At 42.9% G+C, this 13,931-nt stretch overlaps 1 protein-coding gene across 1 annotated transcript in view; it reads left to right on the forward strand.

Moving 5' to 3' along the window:
- The first annotated feature begins 3,532 nt into the window (after positions 1-3,532).
- The window catches only part of GALNT8 (polypeptide N-acetylgalactosaminyltransferase 8), a 57,422-nt gene continuing 47,023 nt past the window's right edge, over positions 3,533-13,931 (forward strand). Inside the window, 2 exon segments of the mRNA XM_023232402.1 lie at positions 3,533-3,740; positions 8,451-8,748. Of these exon segments, the coding sequence (XP_023088170.1) occupies positions 3,533-3,740; positions 8,451-8,748 (506 nt within the window).

A 13,931-nucleotide genomic window follows, 5' to 3' on the forward strand; every position in this document is an offset into this window, starting at 1 on the left:
AGCATTTTCTATTATATCATCTTCAAGATCACTGATTCTTTTCTCTGTCCTTGTCATTCTACAGTTGAGGCTCACCCAGTGATTTTTAAATTTTGTTTATTGTATTTTTCATTTATAAAATTGCCATTTGGTTCTTTTTTATGTCTTCAGTTTCTTTCCTGAGGTTTCTATATCTTTGCTGAAACATTTGATTTCCTTGCTGACTTACTGTTTGTTCATTTGTTTCAAGCATGTTCGTAATCCCTCGTTAGTATGGCTGCTTTTAAATCCTTGTCAGACAATTCCAGCATCTCTGTCATCTTGGTGTTGGTATCTGTTTCAATTTTTTGGTTTTTTTTTTTTTTTTTTGAGACAGGGTCTCACTCTGTCACCCAGGCTGGAGTGCAATGACATAATCATGGCTCGCTGCAGCTTCAACCTCCTGGGCTCACGTGATCCTCCCACCTTAGCATCCTGGGTAGCTGGGGCTGCAGGTATGTGCCACCTTGCCCAGCTGACTTTTGTATTTTTTGTAGAGATGGGGTTTTACCATGTTGCCCAAGCTGGTCTCAAACTCCTGGGATCAAGCGATCCTCCTGCCTCAGCCTCCCAAAGTGCTGTGATTGCAGGCATGAGCCACCATGCCCAGCTGGTGTTGGTGTCTGTTGATAGCCTCTTCCAGGTTGAGATTTTCCTGTTTGTTGATATGACAAGTGATTTCCTATTGCACTTGGCCATTCTGAATATAATTTTATGAGACTCTGGATCCTATGTAAATCTGTTTTAGCAGGCCTTTCGTACACTGTTCTGGTGGGGAACGGGGGATGTCATCTCATCGCTGGCAGGTGGGAGTGGAAGCCCAGGTTCCATGCTTGGCCTCCACTGACACCTGGTGGGGAGGGCTGCCTCATTACTGATGGGCGAGGGAGGGAGTTCAGGTTCCCCATTAGGCCTCTGCTGATACCACACTGGCTGAAAAGGGAGGGGCCACTGTTCCTTTACTGATATCACGTGGGGACAATGACAAAATGCTGGCTCCCCAAGAGACCCTCACTGACACCACCCTGGAGGGGAAGGTGGGGGTGCAAGGGCCCATCCTCACAGCTGGGTGAGGTTGGAAGTCTGGGCTCCCCACGAGGCCTCTGTGGATGGGGTAGGCATGGCACTGCAAGGTTTTCAGTGGCATTTGGCTGGTGTAGGGCAGTTGTCTAAACATTTTCTGTGTTGCTAGGCTTCCCATTTCCTGTTTCTTTGGTTAGAGAAAGCAGCTTTTTCTTGGGGCTTTTATTGTCTCTGCCCATTGGCATTTCCAAATCGTTGACTGCTCCAGCATCCAGCAACTTGGAATCTATTTCCTAATACAGCTCGGATATCTGGAGATCTCTAGTCAGCCTGCCCTCTTCTCTCTACCTTTCAGTCTTCTTAGGTTTGTTTTACATATCATGTGTAGGTTTTACGTGCCTTAGTGGGAAGGAATAGAGAAGATGAATGTATGTATTTCATCTTGTCCTAGAAGGAGAAGGAATCTTTTTTTTTTTTTTTTTTTTTTTGAGATGGAGTTTTGTTCTTGTTGCCCAGGCTAGAGTGCAATGGCACGATCTCAACTCACTGCAACCTCCGCCTCCTGGGTTCAAGCGATTTTCCTGCCTCTGACTCCCGAGTCGCTGGGATGACAGGCGCCTGCCACCATACCCAGCTAATTTTGTTATTTTTAGTAGAGATGGGGTTTTGCCATGTTGGCCAGGCTGGTCTTGAACTCCTGACCTCAGGTCATCCACCTGCCTCGGCCTCCCAAAGTGCTGGGATTACAGGAATGAGCCACCGTGCCTGGCTGGATCATGCGTTTTTTATGTTTTGAGTCTAATTTGCAAGTGGGAGGCTGGAAGACATTTTCTATCCCTGCAAAACAGAAGAAGTGATTCCTTTTCATTTTGTTCATTTTCGTCCTGTCTGTTGTTCCTAAAGCCGCATTTCTTTCCTTTACTCCACATGTCTTTCTCAGCACATGTCACCATGTGCTGTGTTTGGGACCTAATAAATAGTCCAAAGAGCCAGGCTGGGGTGGAAGCTGTGATTTTGAAGGGATTGACAGTACACTGAGAACTTAAAACTTTTAGCCTTGGGGAACAATTTTAAGTGTTTTTTCTACAATGATGATCATTGGTGATTCGTCCAAAACATCTTATAAGTGTGAGGTGTGGAGGCAAAGGAGTTACTGGAATCTGGGGCAAGGTTGAAGCCCCGTGTATGAAGTTGTGCAGACAACAAGCAAAGGACAGAGACCAGTGAATCAGGGTCATCCCCTGAGGCTCAACCCCTGGGCACTGCCTCCAGCTCTTCTTCACTTCCTTCTAGGCAGTGAGGTCCCAGGAACTAGCAAGAAAGTCTGTCCTTAAGTTTGTGGGACAAGCATTTGTTGCACACCTACTATGTCCAAAACCCTGTAGAGTTAGGTAAAAAGACATCTTAGATCCCGGCTCTTCAAAAAAGCAAGGATCTAAGTGTACAGAGACTTCTCGCTTTTTGATTTCTTTTTCATCCTATTCATCCCCTTCTTACACCCACAGGACCAGACCTCACGTGCCCTATCAGAGTCTCCCAGGTGGTTTTTCCAGGGACACAGAACATTAAACATCAAACAAACATAGATATATATATGGAGAGAAAAGCCTCTCACCCAGGCAGCCTGAGCCAGCTGCAGGAGCAAGCATTCTTCTGACTTCTGAGACAGTACAAGGTGTGTCCAGGTGACTTACCTGCCGCTGGGCAGCTGCCATGCACACTCCTCACACGTGACGCTGCTCAGGGAGAAGCCAGGCAGCTATAATCGTGTTCTTGGCCGGAGAACATCTGGCCTAGCAGGCAGAGTGTCATCTATGAAGTTGGGTGGAGACAAAGCTGTTGGGGAAACCAGTCCCAGACCACCTGGCAGGTACCCCGAGTCCGGTGGAGACAAAGAGTTAGAAAGAGACAGAATAAGTGTTTAAAAGGTGGGTCCAGGAGACCAGAGCATCGGAGGCTTGCTCCCGTTCCAGAGCTCTCAGGCTCCACCCAATTTATTGGTTTACAAGCTCTTTGTTCTTAGGGCAGATGGGAAGGGGAGGACGGGATGAGGAAAAGGAATAATCGGTTAAAGAGAATCATGAGTCATTCAATAAGATGTACAGCAGTGGCGGTTTCTGTGAATTTCCTTGAGCAAAGGCGTGTGTCTAAACTACTTAAGATCTTCAACTTTTCGGGACTGAAATGGGTGGGAGCAGGTTTCGGGAGGAGCCAAGATGTTTGATTATAGAGGGTTGTCTCCCTGAGCAACCTGTGGAATGCTGCTGAGCGGTTATGCTCTCGGGGCATAAAGACAAAGAAGGCAATAAGGAGACTTTTCTCCTCAGAGGCCGCCCATGGCTTCCCATGGGTGTCTCACACAGGGGAGACCAACTCAACCGGCACCCCAGAAACTCTCTTTCCCACAAAAGCTGGGCTGGTTCTGATTCTGCACCTGTTCTGGCAGTGACGCACTCAACCCCACAGGGAGTGGACGAGCCCCAGGAAGAAGATGACGTTTTGGAGAAAACGCTCCAAAGCCCTCTGCATTGGGCTGACTCTGGCCATTACTGTCAATCTCCTGGTATTTTTTAGTAAGGGGACTTTACAAAACCTGTTTATGGGTGGTCTCCACAAGGAGCTTCCTTTACATCTGAACGAACACGACGGGGCAGTGATAAAAAGACTCTCCCAGTTGGAGACGGAATTGAAGCATCTGAGTAAGTTTACAGTGCTAACCTGGAAGGTGTGTGTGTGCATGTGTGCGCACGCATGTGCGTGTGTGTATGTTTATGGGCACTTAGGAAAAAGGGATGTAGGATGTAGAGGGGAAAATGGGCGAGAGGTCACATTTTCATCTCAGTCGCTCATTGAAGCATCTGACACTGAATTCGGTGCCTTCAAATGGGAGATGGGTATTGAGAGCGAAGTGAGTAGACGTGGAAATTAGAGCAAGCATTATGGGGGAGGTGAGCGTGTGTGTGTGTATGCGTGTGTGGGCTTGTGCACATGCATTATCATTATAGCTACATATATGCAGGCAGCGAGACAGAGTAAGAATCCCAAGGGCCTTAGGGATGTCTAGCGTAGCCCTGTCCTTAGACCTATGTGTGGTAGGGGCTGTTCAAGAGAGGTGGCAATCTCTGGGACAAAGGCCTCACTTCCATTTTGCTGTGTGCTCCTATCGTGAACTAATGAGGGCTTTGTTAGAGGACCTAAGATCGAATCCTGATGTGCCACTGTGGTTGTGTGACTTTGAGCAAGTGCTTCTCTCTCTCAGCCTCAGGTTCCTGGTCTGTAAATGGAGACGATAATAATGATAGTTATCCACCTGACCTAGCAGGGTTGTGAAGTGGATGCAGAAGGTGATCTATAAACAGCTCTGTGCCAAATTTTAACCTCATTTAAAGTTAAGAGTAAGATTTCAACACATTCTGGGGTTTGTTTGTGATTCCGGCTCACCATGGAACTCTAATGCCTCTGAATTTTATGAGCCTGCGCATCCAACTTCAGCAAGGGAAGCAGCCATTTCCCCCTGCTCCCCAGGTAACAGGGATCAAATGCTGGAACCCCGTAGGGAGGTGTTTTATGTGTGAGCAGGGATGTGACTGCCCGGTGTGTGCACATGGGGCTGAAGTTGGGGAAAGTGTCTTTTAAAACGAGAACTGAGCATTGTCAGGGTTCAGGGTGAGGCTGGGAGACGGGTGGAAGGAAAGGCAGGAAGAGAAAAAGGAAGGGAGGAAAGCAATCGGGAAGATCGAAGAGAGTGAGAAGGGAGATGAGAGAGGAGAAAAGAGCTGGGACAGGAAAGGAGCAGAGCAGTGAGGGAGTCCAGGGAGAGAGTGAGAGAGTTTGTGTGGAGACAAGAAGAAAAAAAGGGAAAGTGTGATGGGACAGAAGGAGAGAATAAAAGGAGAGAAGAGCAGGCCTAAGGCACCCATAGCACCTTTTACGTCCTCCTTCATAAGACTCCTCATATTTTATTGTGGTACAGTTTTATGGAAAACAAGTTTCATAAGGTCTGTTTCCATGAACGTCTCATTCACTACTCGTTTCTATTCATCCATAGAAGTTACATAGATGAATAAATGAGTGGGTGCATCTAGGAAAGAGAGCAAATGACAGGCAGACAGGGATGAAGGGAAGAGTGATACAGGGCAAGAGAGTGGATGAAACAGCGGGAAGATTGTCAGCTCCACAAGCCCTGGCTTACCTGGGTGGGTCGGACATTGCCCATGCAAATATGCTTGGTGAAGCTTCACCAGGAGGATGTCTGTGTACCTAGGGTGGTGACCCCAGCACCACCCTCACTACTTGGCAGAGCACCCAGACACACCAGGACTCTCACCCATCCCCAGGGCTCATCACTGGCTCAGCCTCCTCAAGCCATAAAATGGCAGGAATTCTACCCAAAGCCTCGCTATTCTTTCCGTCAGCTAGGACACAGTGTGCCATGAGGAGCCAGCCAGAGCCATCTGGCTTACTCCTCTTTCCTTCTTTGCAAAGACCTTTCTTGTTATTCTTGGTGCTCCCACATTTTATTCGCTCTGAAATGATGTGATGTCAGAGACTCACATTGGGACTTTTCACACCAAACAAACATAGATATAGAGAGAGAAAAGCCTCTCACCCACGCAGCCTGAGCTAGCTGCAGGAGCAAGCATTCTTCTGACTTCTGAGACAGTACAAGGTGTGTCCAGGTGACTTACCTGCCGCTGGGCAGCTGCCATGCACACTCCTCACACCTGATGCTGCTCGGGCAGAAGCCAGGCAGCTATAACAGTGTTCTTGGCTGGAGAACACCTGACCTAGCAGGCAGGGTGTCATCTGTGGAGTTGAATGGAGACAAATATGTTGGGGAAACCAGTCCCACACCACCCGGCGGGTACCCCAAGTCCGGCAGAGGCAAAGGAGTTAGAAAGAGACAGAATAAGCGTTTAAAAGGCGGGTCCAGGGGACTGGAGCGCTGGAGGCTTGCACACCTGAGATGAACCTCAAAAATTCTTCTGGGCCCTGTTTCTAGATCTCCAATGCTCTTTTTTTCCACAGGGCTTCCTGTAACTAAAAGCCAGTTTAATTCCCCTTCATCCTGTTTGCTCATTGCCTCCAGGATTCCAGGAAGATTTAAAAAAATCATGAGTCCATAAGGATACTTAGTTGAATCATGTAAGCTACCAATAGCAAAAGCAAGCAATAATAATTATATCCCTGTTGAGGGGGGGATCAATGACTCTAAGCCAGTTTTCTGGAACCTCCCTCAGGGTTCATAAAAACCCCACCAGGGGCATGTCAATGGGTGCGTCCCTTTGGGGGCTTAGAAGGTTTCAGTATAAGTTATGGGGGTGACCTAGTGACGCTGTATTCATACTATCAGATTATGCATTTCCTCAAATTGACTTTAGGATGGCCAGGTCCAAACCAGCTCCCACTGACAGCCATGAGTGAAAGAGAAAATCAGATATCCCCCAAGGAAGAACGCAGAGGAGCTTAGAGGTCGGAAGAACCCAGTTCCACCCTGGGACCCCTGCGTGCTTAGGACAGAAAAGTATGAATAGCCATACTGTTCCATCTGGGACATGGTAAACAACATGCTCTCACGTCTTGTTTCTACCTGAGCAAGTATGCATGGTGTTCACATGAGCCTCCTTTGAGAGACCTACCATTTACTTTTTGCCCAAGTTTTTTCGACTATCCTCTGTTTGTCTTAACCATGTCAAGGGTTGATTCTCTTTCTCCTTTTCCTTCTTTTTGGGCCAGTCTTACATCACTTTACAAACATGTTATCCCAGTCATAGGACTTCCCTGCTTCCCTCTCGGGGCCTGTATATGGATCTGAAATCCAGCACACGTTCTGCTTGCCAAGCCATGTGCTGTGGCATGAGATTCATCTACCTGGAGCAAAGTCACACAGTGAGGCTGTCCCCTCAGCAAGCTGGTGATCCTGAGTTGCAATCATCCAGAAAACAAGGATGCCTTCTTCTAACTTGTGGAAAGATGCTGGACAGGCTGCAGGTGATCCTCTCAGTCTGGTTGAACTTTCGTGTGGGCTTAGGGGAGGATTCGTAGGAACAAAGTGGATCCTATGTCAGAGTGCCTTGATCACCATTGTGGGATTTAGTGCTGAAGAATGTCATAATCACTAAACACTAAAATGGTTACTTTTTCTCTCCTTTTGCTGAGTACACAGATTGAGCCTGAGGGAGTTCAAGGTGCATATGCTAAGATACTCCAGCTCAAATCTTACAGGGTGGAAAGGTGAGATAAATAATAGATGGCATCATGGATCCTGGAGGGCGTCTTCTGCATAAAACATCCTCTGCCTGGGTCTATCACTATCTGTCCATTCTTTTGAGTTAAGGCAATGTTTCCCAAATTAATGTGACAATTAGATTTGTCTAGACCAATTGTTTAAAATACAGAGATTCTCAGGCTCTACGCCAGAACAGAGTCAGAATCTCTAAGGGAGGCCTGGGATTCTCTTCCCCCTTGTGCTTCCAGGGTGAGGTGATACCTCGCCCTGCTTTGGCTCTCGCTCAGTGGGCTGCACCCACTGTCCTGCACCTACTTTCCGACATACCCCAGTGAGATGAACCCGTTACCTCAGTTGGAAATGCAGAAATCACCCGTCTTCTGTGTGGCTTACACTGGGAGCTGTAGCCTGGAGCTATTCCTATTCAGCCATCTTGGAACCGCCTCCGGATTCTGTATTTTTAACAAGCTTTTGAAGACATTCTTATGATCCCGGAAGTTGGAAATTGCAAGACTAGGACAGCTCCAATTTTAAAGTTCCTCGTAAATCAAGCACATGAGAAGCAAGGGCATGGGTGGATGATGGTGGCAGTGGTTAGAGCAGATTTGCCTTTGTTAGGCACTAATGGTGTAGTGTTTCTTAAATTTCACTATAAAAAGAATTATTCCTCGGTTTTATTAAAAAGCAGGTTCCTGTAATTTCTCCTGTCTCATTTCCACCCAGCTCTCAGATCCTGATTTAGTGGATTTGGAGATTAGCCTGGGTATCTACATTAAAAAAAAAAATCACAGCTGATGATTCTGATGTAAGTGGTTGTCAGGCCTCATTCTGAAAAACGTTGGCTTATTTTCTGCTGATTTCTCAAATCATAGTAAGTCAGTTCTTGGAGGAGCTTTGAAGATGTGGGATGGAGGAGTTTTGATGGGGCTGAAGGGAGAGACCTATCCAGTACATACTTTGCTGATACAGCCTTGCGTAGCTGGTTCCTGCCATATTACCTACTCAAGCCTCAGCAACATGTCAGTTCCCTGACACATTACATCCTCTGAGACAAGAGCTTATACATTTTAAGATGTAGTGTGTAAACCATTAGAAGGAAATCAGGATGGAAAGGAATGCCCAGGTAACTAAGGAGGGGCTGAAACGTTTTCTCTCCCACCCCTGTCCTCTTCATTTGCAGAAGAAAGTATGAAATTGGCTCTGAGGCAGCAAGAAAATGTGAACAACACAATGAAGAGGGCGAAAGATGAAGAACGCCCTGTTCTGAAGGCAGTGGAAGCCAAGGTGAAGGAGACAAAGAAGCACAAAACCCAAATGAAACTCTTCCCACACTCACAGCTTTTCAGGCAGTGGGGCGAGGATCTCTCTGAGGCCCAGCAGAAAAAGGCCCAGGACCTCTTCCGGAAGTTTGGTTACAACGCGTACCTCAGCAACCAGCTGCCTCTCAACCGCACCATCCCCGATACATGAGACCACAGGTGGGACGAACCAGGCTTGGGCTTCTAGGGTCCTCAGTTTGATTTGAGGATGAGCTTTGGGAGCAGTGAAAATGGAAGGTTGGGGGAGTGGGGGTTGGTGGGGAAGGGGTTCAGGCTGAGCAAAGTTTTTGTTTTTAATTTATTTTATTTTTTAATTTGTTTATTGGCTTCATATACACTTCTTTGGGAAAATATCTAATCAAGTATTTTCTTTTTTTGTGTGACTTTAATAACAGGTTTTTTATTTTTTTTTATTTTACTTTAAGTTCTAGGGTACATGTGCATAACATGCAGGTTTGTTACGTATGTATACTTGTGCCATGTTGGTGTGCTGCACCCATCAACTCATCAGCACCCATCAATTCATCATTTATATCAGGTATAACTCCCAATGCAATCCCTCCTCCCTCCCCCCTCCCCATGATAGGCCCCGGTGTGTGATGTTCCCCTTCCCGAGTCCAAGTGATCTCATTGTTCAGTTCCCACCTATGAGTGAGAACACGCGGTGTTTGGTTTTCTGTTCTTGTGATAGTTTGCTAAGAATGATGGTTTCCAGCTGCATCCATGTCCCTACAAAGGACGCAAACTCATCCTTTTTTATGGCTGCATAGTATTCCATGGTGTATATGTGCCACATTTTCTTAATCCAGTCTGTCACTGATGGACATTTGGGTTGATTCCAAGTCTTTGCTATTGTGAATAGTGCCACAATAAACATACGTGTGCATGTGTCTTTATAGCAGCATGATTTATAATCCTTTGGGGATTTAATTTATTTTATAATGACAGCTCAGAGAAGATAACCACCATCCAAATATTTACAGACCCTTGGGAAAGAACAGAAATGTCAGAGGAGCAGAGGTCCTTTGCAACTCTGATCCAGAGAAACAGAGATATGGTGGTTCTAACTGATAATTTTACAGATGAGGAAACTGAAGCTGAGAAGGGACTTGCACAAGTCACACCAAAGCCAGCAGCTCTATCTCCTTCCCTAGGACTTTGCTTAGATTCTCTACTTGGATTCCTCTTTGCTGGTAAATCTAATTTGAAGAGCAATCCCTCTCTCTCTCCTTCTGTTTCCCTTTCCCATTGTTTTTTTTCCTCTTTCTGCGTCTCCCACGCTCCTTCATAATACTTTTTTAGAAACAGCTTTGTTGAGATATAATTCACATACCATGCAATTTATCCATTTAAAGTGTACAATTTAATGTTTTTCAGTATATTCACAGAGCTAGTCCCCATTCTCACAATCAATTTTAAAACATTTTCATCACTTTACGAAGAAACTGCGTTAGCAGGCCCTCCCCATTTTCCTACAACTTCCTCATCCCTAGGCAACCACCACTCATCTACTTTTTATCCCTATGGATTTGTCTGTTCTGGACCTTTTGTATTAATGGAATCGTATAATATGGGGTCTTTTGTGACTAACATTTTTCACTTATCACAATGTTTTCAAGTATCATTCACATTATAACACATATCAATACTTCATTCCTTCTTATTGTCAAATAATATTTCATTGTCTGGATTATACCGCATTTCCTTTACCCATTCATCAGGTGATGAACATTTGGATTGTTCCCACTTATTGACCATTATGAATAATACTGCTATGAACATTCATGTATAAGTTTTTGTGTGAACAAATGTCTTCTTTTCTTGCAGGTGTACCCTGTGGGTAGAATTGCTGGGCCGTATGATAATTCTGTATTTAGCCTTTCAAAGAACTGCCAGGTGGTTTTCAAAGTGACTCCATCATTTAACATTCCCTCAAGCAGTAATGAGAGTTCTGATTTTTCCACATACTAACATTTGTTATTATTTTTCTTTTCAACTATAGCCATCCTAGTGGGTCTGAAGTGATATCTCATTGTGATTTTGTTTTAAATTACCCTGAGGCCTGATAACATGGGACATCTTTTCATGTACTATTAGCCATGTGTACGTCTTCTTTGGAGAAATGTCTATTTGGAGACAGTCTTTTTTAAAAAAATTGGCTTATTTATCTTTTTGTTATTGAGTTGCAAAGTACTTTATGTATTCTAGATGTAAATTCCTATCAGAAATATGACTTGTTAATGTTTTCTTTCATTGTGTAGATTGTCTGTTCACTTTCTTGATGGTCATCTTTGAAACACAAGACTTTTAAATCTTAATGATGTCCAATTTATCTGTTTTCTCCTTGGTTGCTTATACTTTTGGTGTTATATCTGAAAGACCATTGCTTGGTACAAGGTCACAAAGGTTTACACCCATGTTTTCTTCCAAGAATTTTATAGTTTCAATCTTAAATTTAGGTGTTTGGTCCATTTTAAACTAGTTTTTGTACAAATGTGACAAGGAGGGTCCAACTTCATTCTTTAATGTGTGGCTGTTTAGTTATCCTAGTACCTTTGTTGAATAGACTACTCTTTCCACATCAGATTGTCCTGCCACCCTTGTTGAAATCAATTGGTGATAAATGTAAGGGTTTATTTCTGGATATCAATCCTATTTTGTTGCTGTATAGGCCTATCCTTATGCCAGGAACACATTGTCTTAACAATTGTAATTTTGTAGTACATTTTGAAATTGAAAATGTGAGTCTTCCAACTTCTTTCTCAAGGCTGCTTTGTCTATTCTGGGACTTTGAATTTCCATATGAGTTTTAGGACTATTTTGTCAATTTCTGCAAAGAAACCAGCAGGATTTTGACAGGGATTTCATTAACTCTGTAGATCTGTAGATTTGTGGAGGACTTCATTTTAAAAATTAGATCTTCCAATCCACAAATGTGAGAAATCTTTCCATTTATTTAGGTCTTTAATTTCTTTCAACAATATTTTGAGTTTTCACAGCATAAGTTTTTTCACGTCTTTTGTTAAATTTATTCCTAGGTATTTGTCTTTTTGATGCTATTGGAAATGTGACTGTTTTAAAAAATATTTTATTTAAATTGGCAAAATTGTGTATCTTATCATGTACAATATGATGTTTTAAAATGTATACACATTGTGGAATGGCAATATATGTCTAAATTAACATATTCATTACCTCACAGTTATTTTTGGTGAGAATACTTGACATCTACTCTTTTAGCAATTTTCAAGAATACCACATATTGCTATTGACAATAGTCACAATGTTGTATAATACATCTCTTGAACTTATTCCTCCTATCTAACTGAAATTTGTATCCTTTAACCTAACATTTCTCTAACTCCTTTTCACCCAGCCCCCACCCTGGCTCCTGGTAACCACCTTTCATTCTACTCTCTACTTCTATGAGTTTAACTTTTTTAGATTCCACGTATAAGTGAGATCATGTAGTATTTGTATTTCTGTTCCTGGCTTATTTTACTTAACATAATGTCCTCTGCATTTATCCATGTTGTCACAAGAGAGAGGAGTTCCTTCTTTTTTGTGGCTGAATAGTATTCCACTATTACGAATAATGCTCCAATGAAAATGGGAGTGCAGTCTCTCTTCAATATACTAATTCATTTCCTATGGCGATACATCCAGTATAGGGTTGCTAAATCATACAATAGTTCTATTTTTAGTATTTGAGGAATCTTTATACTATTTTCCTTATCGGGTATACTAATTTGTATTCCCGCTAACTGTGCAGTGGTTCTCTTTTTTCCACATTATCACCAATACTTGTTATCTTTTATTTGTTGATAGTAGCCATTCTAACAAGGGTGAGATGATAGCACAATGTGAGTTTAATTTGCATTGTCCCTGATGGTTAATGAGATGGAACTGTTTTTCATAAAGCTCTTGGCCATTTATAGTCTTTTGAGAAATATTTGATTAGGTCATTTGCTGATTTTTATTTTTCTTGTTATTGAGTTGCTTCTGTTTCTTATTTCTTTTGGATATTAACTTCTTATGAAATATATAGTTTGCAAATATTTTATCTCATTCTGTAGGTTGTCTCTTCATTCTTTTGATTTTTTTCCTTGCCATGTAGAAGCTGTTTAGTTTGATGTAATCCTGTTTGTCTATTTTTGTTTTTGTTGCCTGTGGCTTTGGGGTCTTATCCAAAAAGTCATTGCCCAAACCAATGTCCTGGAAAATTTTCCCTATTTTCTTTCTAGGAGTTTTACAGTTTTGGGTTTTATATTTACGTCTTTAATCTAGTTTCAGGTCATTTTTGTATATGGTGTGATGAGATAGAGTTCAGTATTATTCTTTTTAAATGTGGATATTCAGTTTTCCTAACACCATTTATTGAAGAGGCAGTTCTTTTCCCATTGTGTTTTCTTGACATCTTTGTTGCAAATCAGTTCTATAAATGTGTGGATTTATGTCTGTGCTCTATGTTCTGTTCCACTAGTCTATGTCTGTTTTTATGGCAGTATCATGCTGTTTTGATTACCATAGCTTAATACAGTATATTTTGAAGTCATGTAGTGTAATGTCTCCAGCTTTCTCCTTTTGGCTAAAGATTGCTTTGGCTATTCAGGATAATTTATGGTTCCATTTAGAACTTTTAGAGTTGTTTTTTCTATCTGTAAAGAAAAGTCTTCAGATGGGCCAGGCGCGGTGGCTCAAGCCTTTAATCCCAGCACTTTGGGAGGCCGAGACGGGCGGATCACTAGGTCAGGAGATCGAGACCATCCTGGCTAACACGGTGAAACCCCGTCTCTACTAAAAAATACAAAAAACTAGCCGGGCGAGGTGGCGGGCGCCTATAGTCCCAGCTACTCAGGAGGCTGAGGCAGGAGAATGGCGTAAACCCGGGAGGCGGAGCTTGCAATGAGCTGAGATCCGGCCACTGCACTCCAGCCTGGGCGACAGAGTGAGACTCCGTCTCAAAAAAAAAAAAAAAAAAAAAAAAAAAAAAAAGAATTTTGATAGGGATTGAATTCAATCTGTAGATCACTTTAGGAAGTATGAACATTTTAACAGTATGAATTCTTCCAACCCCTGAACCTGAGATGATTTTTCATTTATTTATGTTTCTTTAATTTCATTGACCAGTATTTTGTAGTTTTCAATGTAGAGATTTTTCACTTCCTTGGTTAAATGTATTCATAAGTATTAAGTGTTGGTATAGTTTGTATGTACAATTGTTTGCTTGATTTCCTTTTTCGATAGTTTGCTGTTGGTGTATAGTAAGGCTACTGATTTTTGTATGTTGATTTTGCAACTTTACTGAATTTATCTACCATTTTTGGTTGGTTCTTTAGGGC

Source organism: Piliocolobus tephrosceles, chromosome 10 (genome assembly GCF_002776525.5).
Source record: "Piliocolobus tephrosceles isolate RC106 chromosome 10, ASM277652v3, whole genome shotgun sequence".
NCBI lineage: Eukaryota > Metazoa > Chordata > Mammalia > Primates > Cercopithecidae > Piliocolobus > Piliocolobus tephrosceles.